The sequence below is a fragment of the Rhinolophus hipposideros genome (assembly GCF_964194185.1).
Source record: "Rhinolophus hipposideros genome assembly, chromosome: 24".
Classification (NCBI taxonomy): Eukaryota; Metazoa; Chordata; class Mammalia; order Chiroptera; family Rhinolophidae; genus Rhinolophus; species Rhinolophus hipposideros.
The window spans coordinates 19,665,603-19,677,439 of NC_138070.1; the positions used below are offsets into that span (position 1 = coordinate 19,665,603).

General features: G+C 36.4%; 1 protein-coding gene across 1 annotated transcript; it reads right to left on the reverse strand.

Annotated features, from left to right (window-relative positions):
• Window positions 1-4,944: 4,944 nt before the first annotated feature.
• On the reverse strand, window positions 4,945-5,157 carry LOC308492489 (signal recognition particle 9 kDa protein-like; the record flags this gene model as incomplete). The annotated part of the gene is made up of 1 exon (XM_081037584.1): window positions 4,945-5,157. The coding sequence occupies one exon, from the start codon at window positions 5,155-5,157 to the stop codon at window positions 4,945-4,947; it is 213 nt and encodes a 70-aa protein (XP_080893710.1).
• Window positions 5,158-11,837: the final 6,680 nt, after the last annotated feature.

Below are 11,837 nucleotides of genomic sequence, written 5' to 3' on the forward strand. Positions count from 1 at the left end.
ATTGAATCTGTAGATTAATTTGGAGAGTATCATTATTTAACAATATTAAGTCTTCCAGTCCATGAACGGAACATCTTTTCCCATATATTTAGGTCTTCCTTTATTTCTTTCACATGTTTTGTAGTTTTCAGAGTGTTTTTTTGTTGTTGTTTTTGTTTGTTTGTTTGTTTGTTTGTTTTAAAGATTTTATTGGGGAAGGGGAACAGGACTTTATTGGGGAACAGTGTGTGCTTCCAGGATTTTTTCCAAGTCAAGTTGTTGAACTTTCAAACATAGTTGTGGAGGGCGCAGCTCAGCTCCAGATCCAGTTGCTGTTGTTAGTTGCAGGGGGCAGAGCCCACCATCCCTTGCGGGATTCGAGGAGTCCAACCAGCAACCTTGTGGTTAAGAGCCCACTGGCCCATGTGGGAATCGAACCAGCAGCCTTCAGCATTAGGAGCACCGAACTCCAACCGCCTGAGCCACCAGGCCGGCCCCAGAGTATGCTTTAGACATCTTTTGTTAAATGATTCCTAAGTATTTTATTCTTTTTGGTGATATTATAAATAGAATTTTTTTAAATTTCATTTTAAGATTGTTCATTGCAATTGAATAGAAATACAATTGATAATTTTGCATATTTATCTTGTATCCTACAACATTGCTGAACTCATTTATTAGTACTGTTAATTTTGTGTGTGTGTGTATTCCTTAAGGTTTTCTGTATACAAATTACGTCATCTGCAAATACTGGTTTACTTTTTCCTTTCCAGTTCAATTCTTTTCCTTGCCTAACTTCCCTGGTGAGAACCTCTAATGAAATATTGAATACAAGTGGCAAGAATGGACATCTTTTCTTGTTTCTGATCTTAGGGGGAATGCATCTATACTTTCAGCATTAAGCACTATTTAGTTGTAGGCTTTTTATAGATATGTTTTATCAGGTTGACGAAGTTTCTTTCTATTCTTACTTTGTTGAGTATTTTTATGATGAAAGGGTGTTGGGATTTTCTCAAATGCTTTTTCCGTAGCTATAGAGGTAATTATGTATATATTTTTTTGTTCTTTATTCTATTGCTATTGTATATTACATTAATTAATTTGTGGATGCTAAACAACCTCGTATTCCTGGAGTAAATCCTTCTTGGTCATGGTTTATAATTCTTATTACATGTTGTTGGATTCTAGTGTATTTTTTAAAATTATACTGTCTTCTTATTATTGAGTTGTAAGAATTATTTATATATCATTATTTATAAATTATTTATAAGTTCTTTATCAAATATATGGTTTGGAAATTTGTTCCCAGCCTGTAATTTGTCTTTTTATCTTCTTATAAATATGTCTTTCACAAAACAAAGGTTTTTCATTTTGTTGAAGCCCAATTTATCTTTTTTTTTTCTTTTGTGGTTCATCGTTTTAGTGTCGTAGCTAAGAACTCTTTGCCTAACGCAAGATCACACAGGCTTTCTCCTGTGTTTTCTCCTAGAAGTTTTAAGTTGTAGTTCTTAAATTTTTGCCTGTCATCCATTTTCAGTTCATCTTCCTATATGGTGTGAGGTAAGGTTGTAAATTCATCCTTTTGCATGTTGATACCCAATTGTACCAGAACCATTTGTTGAAAAAACTTCTTTTTCCTTATCAAATTATCTTGACACTTAGTCAAAAATAAATTGACCATAAGTGCGAGGGTCAATGGACTCTTGATTCTGTTCCACTGATCTATATTTAGCCTTTTGCCAGTATGAAGATGGGTAGTGTAAGTCCTCCAACTATCCTTTATTTTCCAAATTCTTTTGTCTATTTTTGGTCTTTGCATTTTCACATGAATTTTAGGATCAGTTTAACAATTTCTACAAAAATCCTTCTAGGATTTTTATAGGAATTGTATTGAATCTACAGAACAATTTAGGGAGAATTGCCATCTTAACAATAATGAGTCTATGAACATATACGTCTATATATTTAGATTTTCTTAAATTTCAGCAATGTTTTGTAATTTTCAGTGTATAAGTCTTACATGCCTTTTGATAAATTTCTTCCTAAGTATTTTATTCTTTTTAATGTTACTATGAATGAAATTATTTTCATAATTCCATTTTTGATATTATTTGTTGCTAGTGTGGAGAAATACAATTGATTTTAAGAACTACAACTTAAAATTCCTAGAAAAAAACACAAGAAAAAGCCTGTGTGATCTTGGGTTAGGCAAAGAGTTCTTAGCTACGACACTAAAACGATGAACCACAAAAGAAAAAAAAAATGATAAATTGGTCTTCAACAAAATGAAAAACCTTTGTTTTGTGAAAGACACATTTATAAGAAGATAAAAAGACAAATTACAGGCCAGGGGAAAAATTTCCAAACCATGTATTTGATAAAGAACTTTATATTGACCTTGTGTCCTATGACTTTACTGAACTCATTTATTATTCTAGCAGTTTGTGTGTGTGATGGGGGCAGATTCCTTAGGATTTTCTACATACATGATCATGTTATCTGTGAATAAAGACAGTTTTACTTCTTTATTCCCAAACAGGTGCCTTTAATTTCATTTCATTTTTTGCCTGTCTAAAACATCCAGTACAAGGTTGAACACAAGTGGCAAAAGTAGACAGCCTAGCCTACTTCTGATCTTAGCAGAAAGGCATTTCAGTCTTTTACCATTAAGTAGGGTGTGAGCTGTAGGTTTTTCATCTAATTAAGGAAATAACCTTCTATTCCAAGTTTAATGAGAATTTTTTTTATCATGACTGGATGTTGAATTTTATCAAAACTTTTTTCTGTATCTATTAAGATGATCCTGTGAATTTCATTCTTTATTTTCACTGATATATACATATATACACATATATATATGTTTGTGTATATATATATATATGTGTGTGTGTGTGTATATATATGTATATGTATATATCTCCCCAATGGGCTTCTCTGATTTATGTTAGCATCTTGGCACCTGTAGGCGTTTTCATCACCCATCTCATGACCAAGGGTCAGCTCTGTGGTCACATAAAAGAAAAAAAGGTGATCCCAACGCCAGTGTTACTTCACTGTTATCTCCCAGCTCCTCCTGGTAAATTCATTGTGGAGGCAGAAGCAGAAGGCTGCTGCTTTTGCTGGTAAACTTTTGCTCTGGAGCCTCTGGCCTGTCTGGACACAGGTTCTGGATGAAGCATTCTGGTCCTGCCTGTTCGGACAGGAAGTCTGCAACCTTCTCATATTTCAGAGCAAGAAGAGTCTGCTCGGATTCAAGAGAGACTGCCCAAGAATTCCAAGGTCGGTGCAAAAGCAGTGAGTACAAAAGGCTCTGTGGATACTGGCACCTGGTTTGCTCACTGGCCCAGGGGTTGCAGGGGTTTGTCTTCTTTGGGCTCCATGTTGGGCACCATGAAATATCCAAAGTTCAGAAATAGCCAATGTAAAACCAATTAATCACTGAAGTAGTAATTGATAAAAATATATTGTGCACGTACCAAAAAAAAAAACAAAAAAACAGTTTTGCAAACCTGGAGCACTGGAACCAAAACATGGAAATGAGGCTCAGGAGTGTACTATTACAAAGCAGTTTATATAGTCAAAAAGCAGTGTTTTCACAGTGTTTGGTAATTAAGTTAAATTAATGACTAAACTGGTTTCTCCTCTCAGGGAACCTTCAAAGCTGGTTTTCCAATTGCTTGCCTCTGTCTACAAGAAAATTTCATGAGATTTTGACATGAATTCTGTTAAACCTACAGATGAATTTAGAGAAAATTAACATTTTTACTATGTTGAGTCTTCTAATCCATGAACATAGTATGTTTATCCATATATTTAGGCTTCTTTTTTTTTATAGTCACATAATATTTACTGACCTCTCTGAAACATGTCAAAATTTGTAACGGCTAATGGAACTTTCCATATTAAAATGTTGTTCAACACGACAAATTCCTAACAAAAAATATTTTAATGTACAAATCAACATGTGAACATTACATTCAGGTTACAGATATAAGATAAATATCAAATAATATCATACTTTTGGTTTAATGGAAAATATAAATTGTGCCAGTCATGCTTAACACCTTGGTTAAACAAAGAGAGAAATGAGCTGGGAGGTGAGAGGTATGCAAAGATTTAACAGTTTACATAATCCATAGCCCTTCTGAGAAACTGGAAATATATGGCAAATGTTTCTGTAATATGGTGCTTTCAGTCCATCAGTGATCGTTCTGTTCATGCATTTAAAGGAACTGTTCGATGTTTTGAGCGCTGAAAACTAGATTCAAAGTAAGTCTGCTCAACAAGATAATACTATGAATACTTTATATTCAAAAACATTGTTTAAATTTGGAAAGTTTAAGGTAAAGCATAGCTGTTTTCCTAAGTACTTTGGGGTACAATCGAGACACCACTGTACATAATCACTATACTGCTGTACAGTTAATTCTGTACATCAACAGCACAAATTTTATGCTCTAAAAGAAATCTATTAATCCAGCAAAAATGGTTACATTTAATGTTTTTTAAAGATGGATATACCAAATTTAAGGAAGAATGTGATATGCTTTTCTTGACATCTCAATTTCAATTACTGATACAAATTTACCAAAAGAAATAATTATATGTTTTGCCTTGCATCAAATAATCTGAAAAGCTTCCGAGATAGATGCATTTCTTGTTCCATTTCCAAAAATAAATAAAGGCTTTCTAACTGAAAGCATTTACATTCCTAGCTCTCTAAAATAAATATATTTTTTTTAAATACAAAAAGAAAAAAAAGGAAGAAAACAAAAACAAAGACAAACAAAAAAAAGTACAAAAAAATGATCTCAGGTCTTCTGAATAACCCACTTAGTTACATAAAGTATTTTCTGTCTCAAAGTCAAAAGACATTTACTTCTAAGAACATGGCAAACAGTTTTCATTTCAAACCCGTCAGTCTGTTTCCATGGCAACACTGTGGGATTCCTTGGCTACCAAAAGTCACATTAGTTGACTGTGGAATTTCTCCATCTTCTTTACTTCTTGAGCTTGGTCTGTTCTATACACCAAACAAACTAAATCATCTGTTAGTTTCATACACAAACTCCCATCAGCATGTCTATTTTTGAGAACCATACTTGCCTTCATAGGGTCGGCGAGGTAGAGTTTCTCGGCCGCTCGACTGAACTCCTCCCAGGTCTGGTATTGCCGCATCGTGGGCCCCGAGGCGCAATAGGAGAAGGAAGCGAGGTCGGGACCAGAGCCGGCTCAACCCGGCCCACCTACCTACCCTAGGTACCTAGCTCCCGCGTTTAGGGCTTTTTAAATTTATTTCCTCACAATTTTGTAATTTTCATTAGATAGATTCTATTCATATTTTGCTAGACTTATACCTAAGTATATATTTTTAAAATACAATAATTGATTACATTAATTGATTTTCAAATAATGAACCAGTCCTGCATACCTTGAATAAATTCCACTTGGTCATGGTATATTATTCTTTTTATACATTGTTGGATTTGATTTGCTAAAAAAAATTTGAGAGTTCTAGTGTCTAAATTCATGAGATATTGATCTGTAGATTTTTTTTCTGAGCTGTCTTTGTATTTGGTATGAGAATAATACTAGCCTCATTAAATGAGTTAGGAAGTAAACCTTTCTCTTTCATATTCTAAAAGAGATTGTGTTGATTTTTTTAATGTTAGGTAAAATTCTCCAGTGAAACCATTAGGGAGATTTTTTTTGAGGGATTTTAAATTACAAATTCAAATTCTTTATTAGTTATAAGATTATTAAGGTTATCTACTTCACCTTGGCTGAGGTTTGGTAGTTTGTGATTTTCAAAACATTGGTCCATTTCTTCTAACTCCAGTAGTGTAAAGTTGTTTGTAGTATTCCCTTATTATCCTTTTAATAGCTGCATGATCTGTTGTGATATCCCCATTTAATCCTAATATTGTAATTTCGATGTTTTGTCAGTCTTGCTAGAGTTTTGTCAAATTATTGATTTTTATCCAAAGAAACAGCTTTTTGTTTCAGTAATTTTCTCTCTCTCTTTTAATTTCATTGATCTGTGCTCTTAGCTTTATTTCTTAAATTCTTTTTGCTTTAGGTTTATTTTTATTGTTCTAGTTTCTTGAGGTGGGAACTTAGATTATTAATCTTTCCTATTTTCTAATGTAAACATTTAGTGCTATAAATTTCCCTCTCGGCACTGCTTTAACTGCATCTCTCAAATTTTGATATGTTGTATTTTTCGTTTTCATTCATTTGTAGATTGTTAAAATTTCCTTTGATATTTATTCTTTTATCCATGGATTATTTTAAAGTTCTTGTACGTTATTTTTTTTTCTTTTCTTTTTTTTTAATTAAATTTATTGGGGTGACAATTGTTAGTAAATTTACATAGATTTCAGGTGTACAATTCTGTATTACATCGTCTATAAATCCCATTGTGTGTTCACCACCCAGAGTCAGTTCTCCTTCCATCACCATATATTTGATCCCCTTTACCCTCATCACCCACCCCCCACCCCCTTACCCTCTGGTAACCACTAAATTATTGTCTGTGTCTATGAGTTTTTGTTTCTCATTTGTTTGTCTTGTTCTTTTTGGTTTATATACCACATATCAGTGAAATCATAGGGTTCTCTGCTTTTTCTGTCTGACTTATTTCACTTAGCATTATACTTTCAAGATCCATCCATGTTGTCACAAATGCTCCTATATCATCTTTCCTTAACGCCGAATAGTATTCCATTGTGTATATGTACCACAACTTCTTTATCCATTCATCTATCGAAGGACATTTTGGTTGTTTCCATGTCTTGGCCACCGTAAACAAAGCTGCAATGAACATTGGCGTACACGTGTCTCTATAGAGAAATGCTTTTATATTTTGGGGGTAGATACCCAGGAGAGCGATTGCTGGGTCATATGGTAATTCTATTCGTAATTTTTTGAGGAACCTCCACACTGCCTTCCATAGCGGCTGCACCAGTCTGCATTCCCACCAACAGTGTGTGAGAGTTCCTTTTTCTCCACAGCCTCTCCAACACTTGTTACTATTTGTTTTGTTGATGAAAGCCATTCTGACTGGGGTGAGGTGATATCTCATTGTGGTTTTCATCTGCATTTCTCTGATGATTAGCGATGTTGAGCATTTTTTCATATGTCTATTTGCCATTTGTATATCCTCTTTGGAGAAATGTCTCTTCAGGTCCTCTGTCCATTTTTCAATTGGGTTGTTTGTTTTTTTGTTGTTGAGTTTCATGAGTTCCTTGTATATTTTGGATATTAGCCCCTTATCAGAGGAACTGTTTGCGAAAATCTTCTCCCATTCAGTTGGTTGCCTCATTATTTTGTCAATAGTTTCTTTTGCTGTGCAGAAGCTTTTCAGTTTCATATAATCCCATTCGTTTATTTTAGTTTTTACTTCCATTGCCTTTGGAGTCAAATTCATAAAATGCTCTTTGAACCCAAGGTCCATAAATTTAGTACCTATGTTTTCTTCTATGCAGTTTATTGTGTCAGGTCTTATGCTTAAGTCTTTGATCCATTTTGAATTAATTTTGGTACATGGTGACAGATAGCAGTCCAGTTTCATTCTTTTGCACGTAGCTATCCAATTCTGCCAGCACCATTTATTGAAGAGGCTTGTACATTATTTTGTTTCCAAGAGTTTGGAGATTTTCCTGCCATCTTTCTGTTATTAGTTTCTAGTTTTATTACATTCTGGTGAGAATACATATACTATATGACTTCAATTATTTTTATGTGTTAAGATTTGATTTTTCTTAAGGTTTTTTATTAAAATATAGCTAACATACAATATTATATTAGTTTCAGGTGTGCACCATGGTTATTCAGCATTTATATACCTAAAGAAGTGATCACCATAATAAGTCCAGCAACCATCTGATACCATATCACACTATCACAATATTATTGATTATATTATCTATGCTGTACATTACATGACTAATTTGTTTTATGTCTGGAAATTTGAACCTCTTATTACCCTTCACCTTTCCCCCCCATTTTAAGAACATTTGATATTCAGTATTATTCTATATTAATTTCAGGTGTACAACATAGTAGTTAGACATTTATGTTATTTAAGAAGTGATCCCCCTGACTAGTCAAGTCCCACGTAGCACTAGACATAGTTATTACCATATTACTGACTATATTCCGTATGATTTACTTTATATCCCATGACTATTTTGTAACTACCAATTTGTACCTCTTAATCCCTTCACCTTTTTCACCCTGCCCCCAAACCTCTCCCATCTATCACCCTGATAAATCTAGTACTCATATGACACCATATATAGTTATTACAATATTACTGACTATATTCCTTATGCTATACCCTACATCCCCATGACTACTTTGTAACACCAATTTATACTTCTTAATGGCTTCCACTTTTTCACGCACCCTTAACTCCCCTCTTACCTTGCAAGCATCAAATTGTTGTCTGTGTCTATGAGTTTGATTCTGGTTTTTTTGTTTATTGATTTTGTTCTTTCAATTCCACATGTAAGCTAAATCACATTGCATCTGTCTTTCTCTTTCTAACATACTCCACTCAGCACAATATCCTGCTGCAAGTGGCAAGAGCCCATTCCCTTACATAGCCAAGCAATACTCCATTATCGATGAACACCTAGACCGCCTCCACATCTTGGTCCTATAAACAGTGCTGCAATGAACATGGATGCACACGTCCCCTCAAAGTAGCATTTTGGGCTTCTTTGGATAAATACCCAGAATTGGGATTACTGAGTCCTTCTTTGTCTCTTGTTATAGCCTTTGTTTTAAAGTCTACTTCAAAGTCTACTGGTCAAGATGGCTGAGTAGGTAAATGCTGAGCTTACCTCCTCTCACGACCACGTCGAAATTACAACTAAATTACAGGACAACCATCATGAGAATCACCTGAAGTCTAACTGACCCAAAGACCAACAACTGAGGACATACAAAAGAAGCTACCTCAAGACTAGGTAGGAGGGGCAGAGATACAGAATGGGCTGGTCCCACATTTGCATGTGACCATTAAAAATTGTGAGGGATTTTGCAGGTGCAGAGATTTCCCCTCCCTGGAGGAACGCGAGGTCCCAGCCCCACACCAGGCTCCCTATCCCAGGGTTCTAGTGCTGGTGAAAGAAGTTCCCATAACTCTGACTGTGAAAACAGTGGATATTGTGGCTGAGTGAGACGGTGTCTGCAGTCCTAGGTGCTCCTCTTAAAGGGCCCACGCACGGACTTACGAGCTGATGGACTCACGTGCTCTGAGCTCCAGTGCTGGGGCAGCAGCTCAAAAGACACCAGGGATATACAGGGAGGAACTGAGTTGTCTGGCTTCAGTGTGAGGGTTGAAGAGGTAGCTTTCTCTTGGACAGAGAAGCTGGAGGAAGCCATTGTTTCTTTGCTGAGCCCTCCCCCATCCCAGCATGCATACACAGGCAGCCACCGTATCTGCATCTCCATCAACCTAGCTAACACCCTTAGTTCTCCCCACCCTGGAGAGTCCCTGAGACTCCACACCACCCAAATTGCAGGTACTCTCAAGACACTTCCAGTGGCTTTTCCATACAAACCATCTGTCTTGGCTCATGCTATGGACTTTCCTAAAATCTCTCAAAGGTTCACAAACCAGCATCTGGCTTTGGTTTGTCCCATACCTCTGGCTGAGCAGGCTAAGCCTGGCACTAAGCTTATATGTAGATAGCTACATATCTACCAACACATACTTTAAATGTAAATGGATTAAATGTTCCAATCAAAAGATAGGGTGACTGCCTAGTGGTGAAGTCTCCCTGATCACCTGAGCTGGGTGCTCCAGGTATGTCCCTTGTGTGCCCTCCTGTTGTAGTTGAGACTTCGTTGCCGTTTGCACATCAGTAGGAGGGATGGACCTGTGGGCTGAATGTTTGTGAGGACTGGCCGTGACTACAGTGGAAGAGCTGTGGTGCAGGGACTGACCCTATGGAGCAGGATTTGCTTTAGCAGGGCACTGGTGCCTACCCTTTTGGTGTGTCATCCTTGGAGGTGACCAGGTGATGCTCTGGCTCGGTCTGAAGCTGGTCACTGGGCATGCAAACCCCAGGCCTCCTGGGTGGGGACCCACTGCAGGCCAAGTTCAGCCACAGGCTGTGCTGTGCCTGGGGCCACCTGGCATGAAGCACAGAGTAATCCACTGATGGGTGACACCTGCACTGGGCTTGGAGATGCCTTGAGAGGCCAAGCCACAAACTAAGGTGGATGCCACTAGTGCTGGGCTTAGGCCTACTCAGTAAGAGGTACGGGACATGGCGAAGCCAGATGCTTCTTGTTTGGGTTTTGTGAACCTTTGAGAGATTTTAGGGAAGTCAGCATCATGAGCCAAGACCGGGTGTTTGTACATAAAAGCCACTGGAAAGGGATTGGAAGTACCTAAAACTTGTGTTGGGTAGGGTCTCAGGTAATCAGTCACCAGGGTGGAGCAAATATATGGTGTTAGGTTGATGGAGACTTCAGATCTGTTAAGGTTTACTTTATGACCCAGAATATGCTTTACCCTAGACACTAGAAAAGTATATATATTCTGTTCTTAGATGGAGTTTTCTATAAAGGTCCTTTAAATCCTCTTGGTTGGTGGTTTTGTTCAATTCTTCTATATCTTTTCTGATTTTCTGCCCTGTAGTTCTATCAATTGCTGAGAATTATATGTTAAAACTCCCAACAATAATTGTGGACTTGTCTGTTTCTCCTTTTATTTCTGTGAGTTTTGCTTACATGTTTTGAAGCTCTGATGTTTGGTGCACATACATTTAGATTGCTATATTATCTTGGTGGATTAATCCTTTTATCATTATGTGTTGTCCCTCTTTGTCTCTAGTAATTTTCTTTGCTCTAAAGTCTACTTTATCTATCTACTATTAATATAGCTATTCCTGTTTTAAATTAATGTTTGCATGATAAATCTTTTTCCATCCTTTTTAAGTTTTTTTCATTTTTTTATTAGTTTCATGTGTACAAAACACTGTAATTGTTAGACATTTATCATTTATACCCCTCACAAAGTGATAACCTCCCTCCCCCAATCTACTGTCCCTCTGACATCACCTACAGCCATTACATTTCCACTGTCTCTATTCCTTATGCTGTACTCCACTCTTTGTGAATATATATACATATATATGTGTGTATATATATATATATATATATATATATATATATATATATATATGTATAAAATTATAGTTGACATTCATTATTATTCAGCTTCAGCCTCAGATGTACAGTGCAGTGATCAGGGATCTATAGCATCCCTGAAGTGGTCTCCCTAATAAGACAAGTGTCCATTGGATACCCTACAAAATCTTTACAACATTATTGATTATGTTCCCCAAATTGACTTTCGTATCCCCATGACAATCTTGTGGTTACTAATTGTGCTTTCTAATCCCTTCACCTTCCCCTCTTATCCCCACCCCCCCTTGCATCTAGCAACCCTCGGTTTTTCCTCTATGTCTCTGAGACTGTTTCTGATTAGTTTGTTCATTTATTCTATTCTTTAGATTGCACATATAAGTGAGATCATATAGTATTTGTCTTTCTCTGTCTGACTTATTTCACTTAGCATACTGTTCTCTAGGTCCATCCATATCATTACAAATGGTAAGATTTCGTTCTTCTTTATGACTGCATAAAGCTCCGTTGTATAAATGTACCACAGTTTCTTAATCCAGTCATCTACCGATGGGCATTTTGGTTGTTTCCATGTCTTGGCTATTGTGAATAGTGGTGCAATAAACATAGGGGTGCATAGATTTTTTTCAAATTAGTATTTTGGAATCCTCTGGATAGATACCCAAGAGTGGAATTGCTGGGTCAAACAGTAG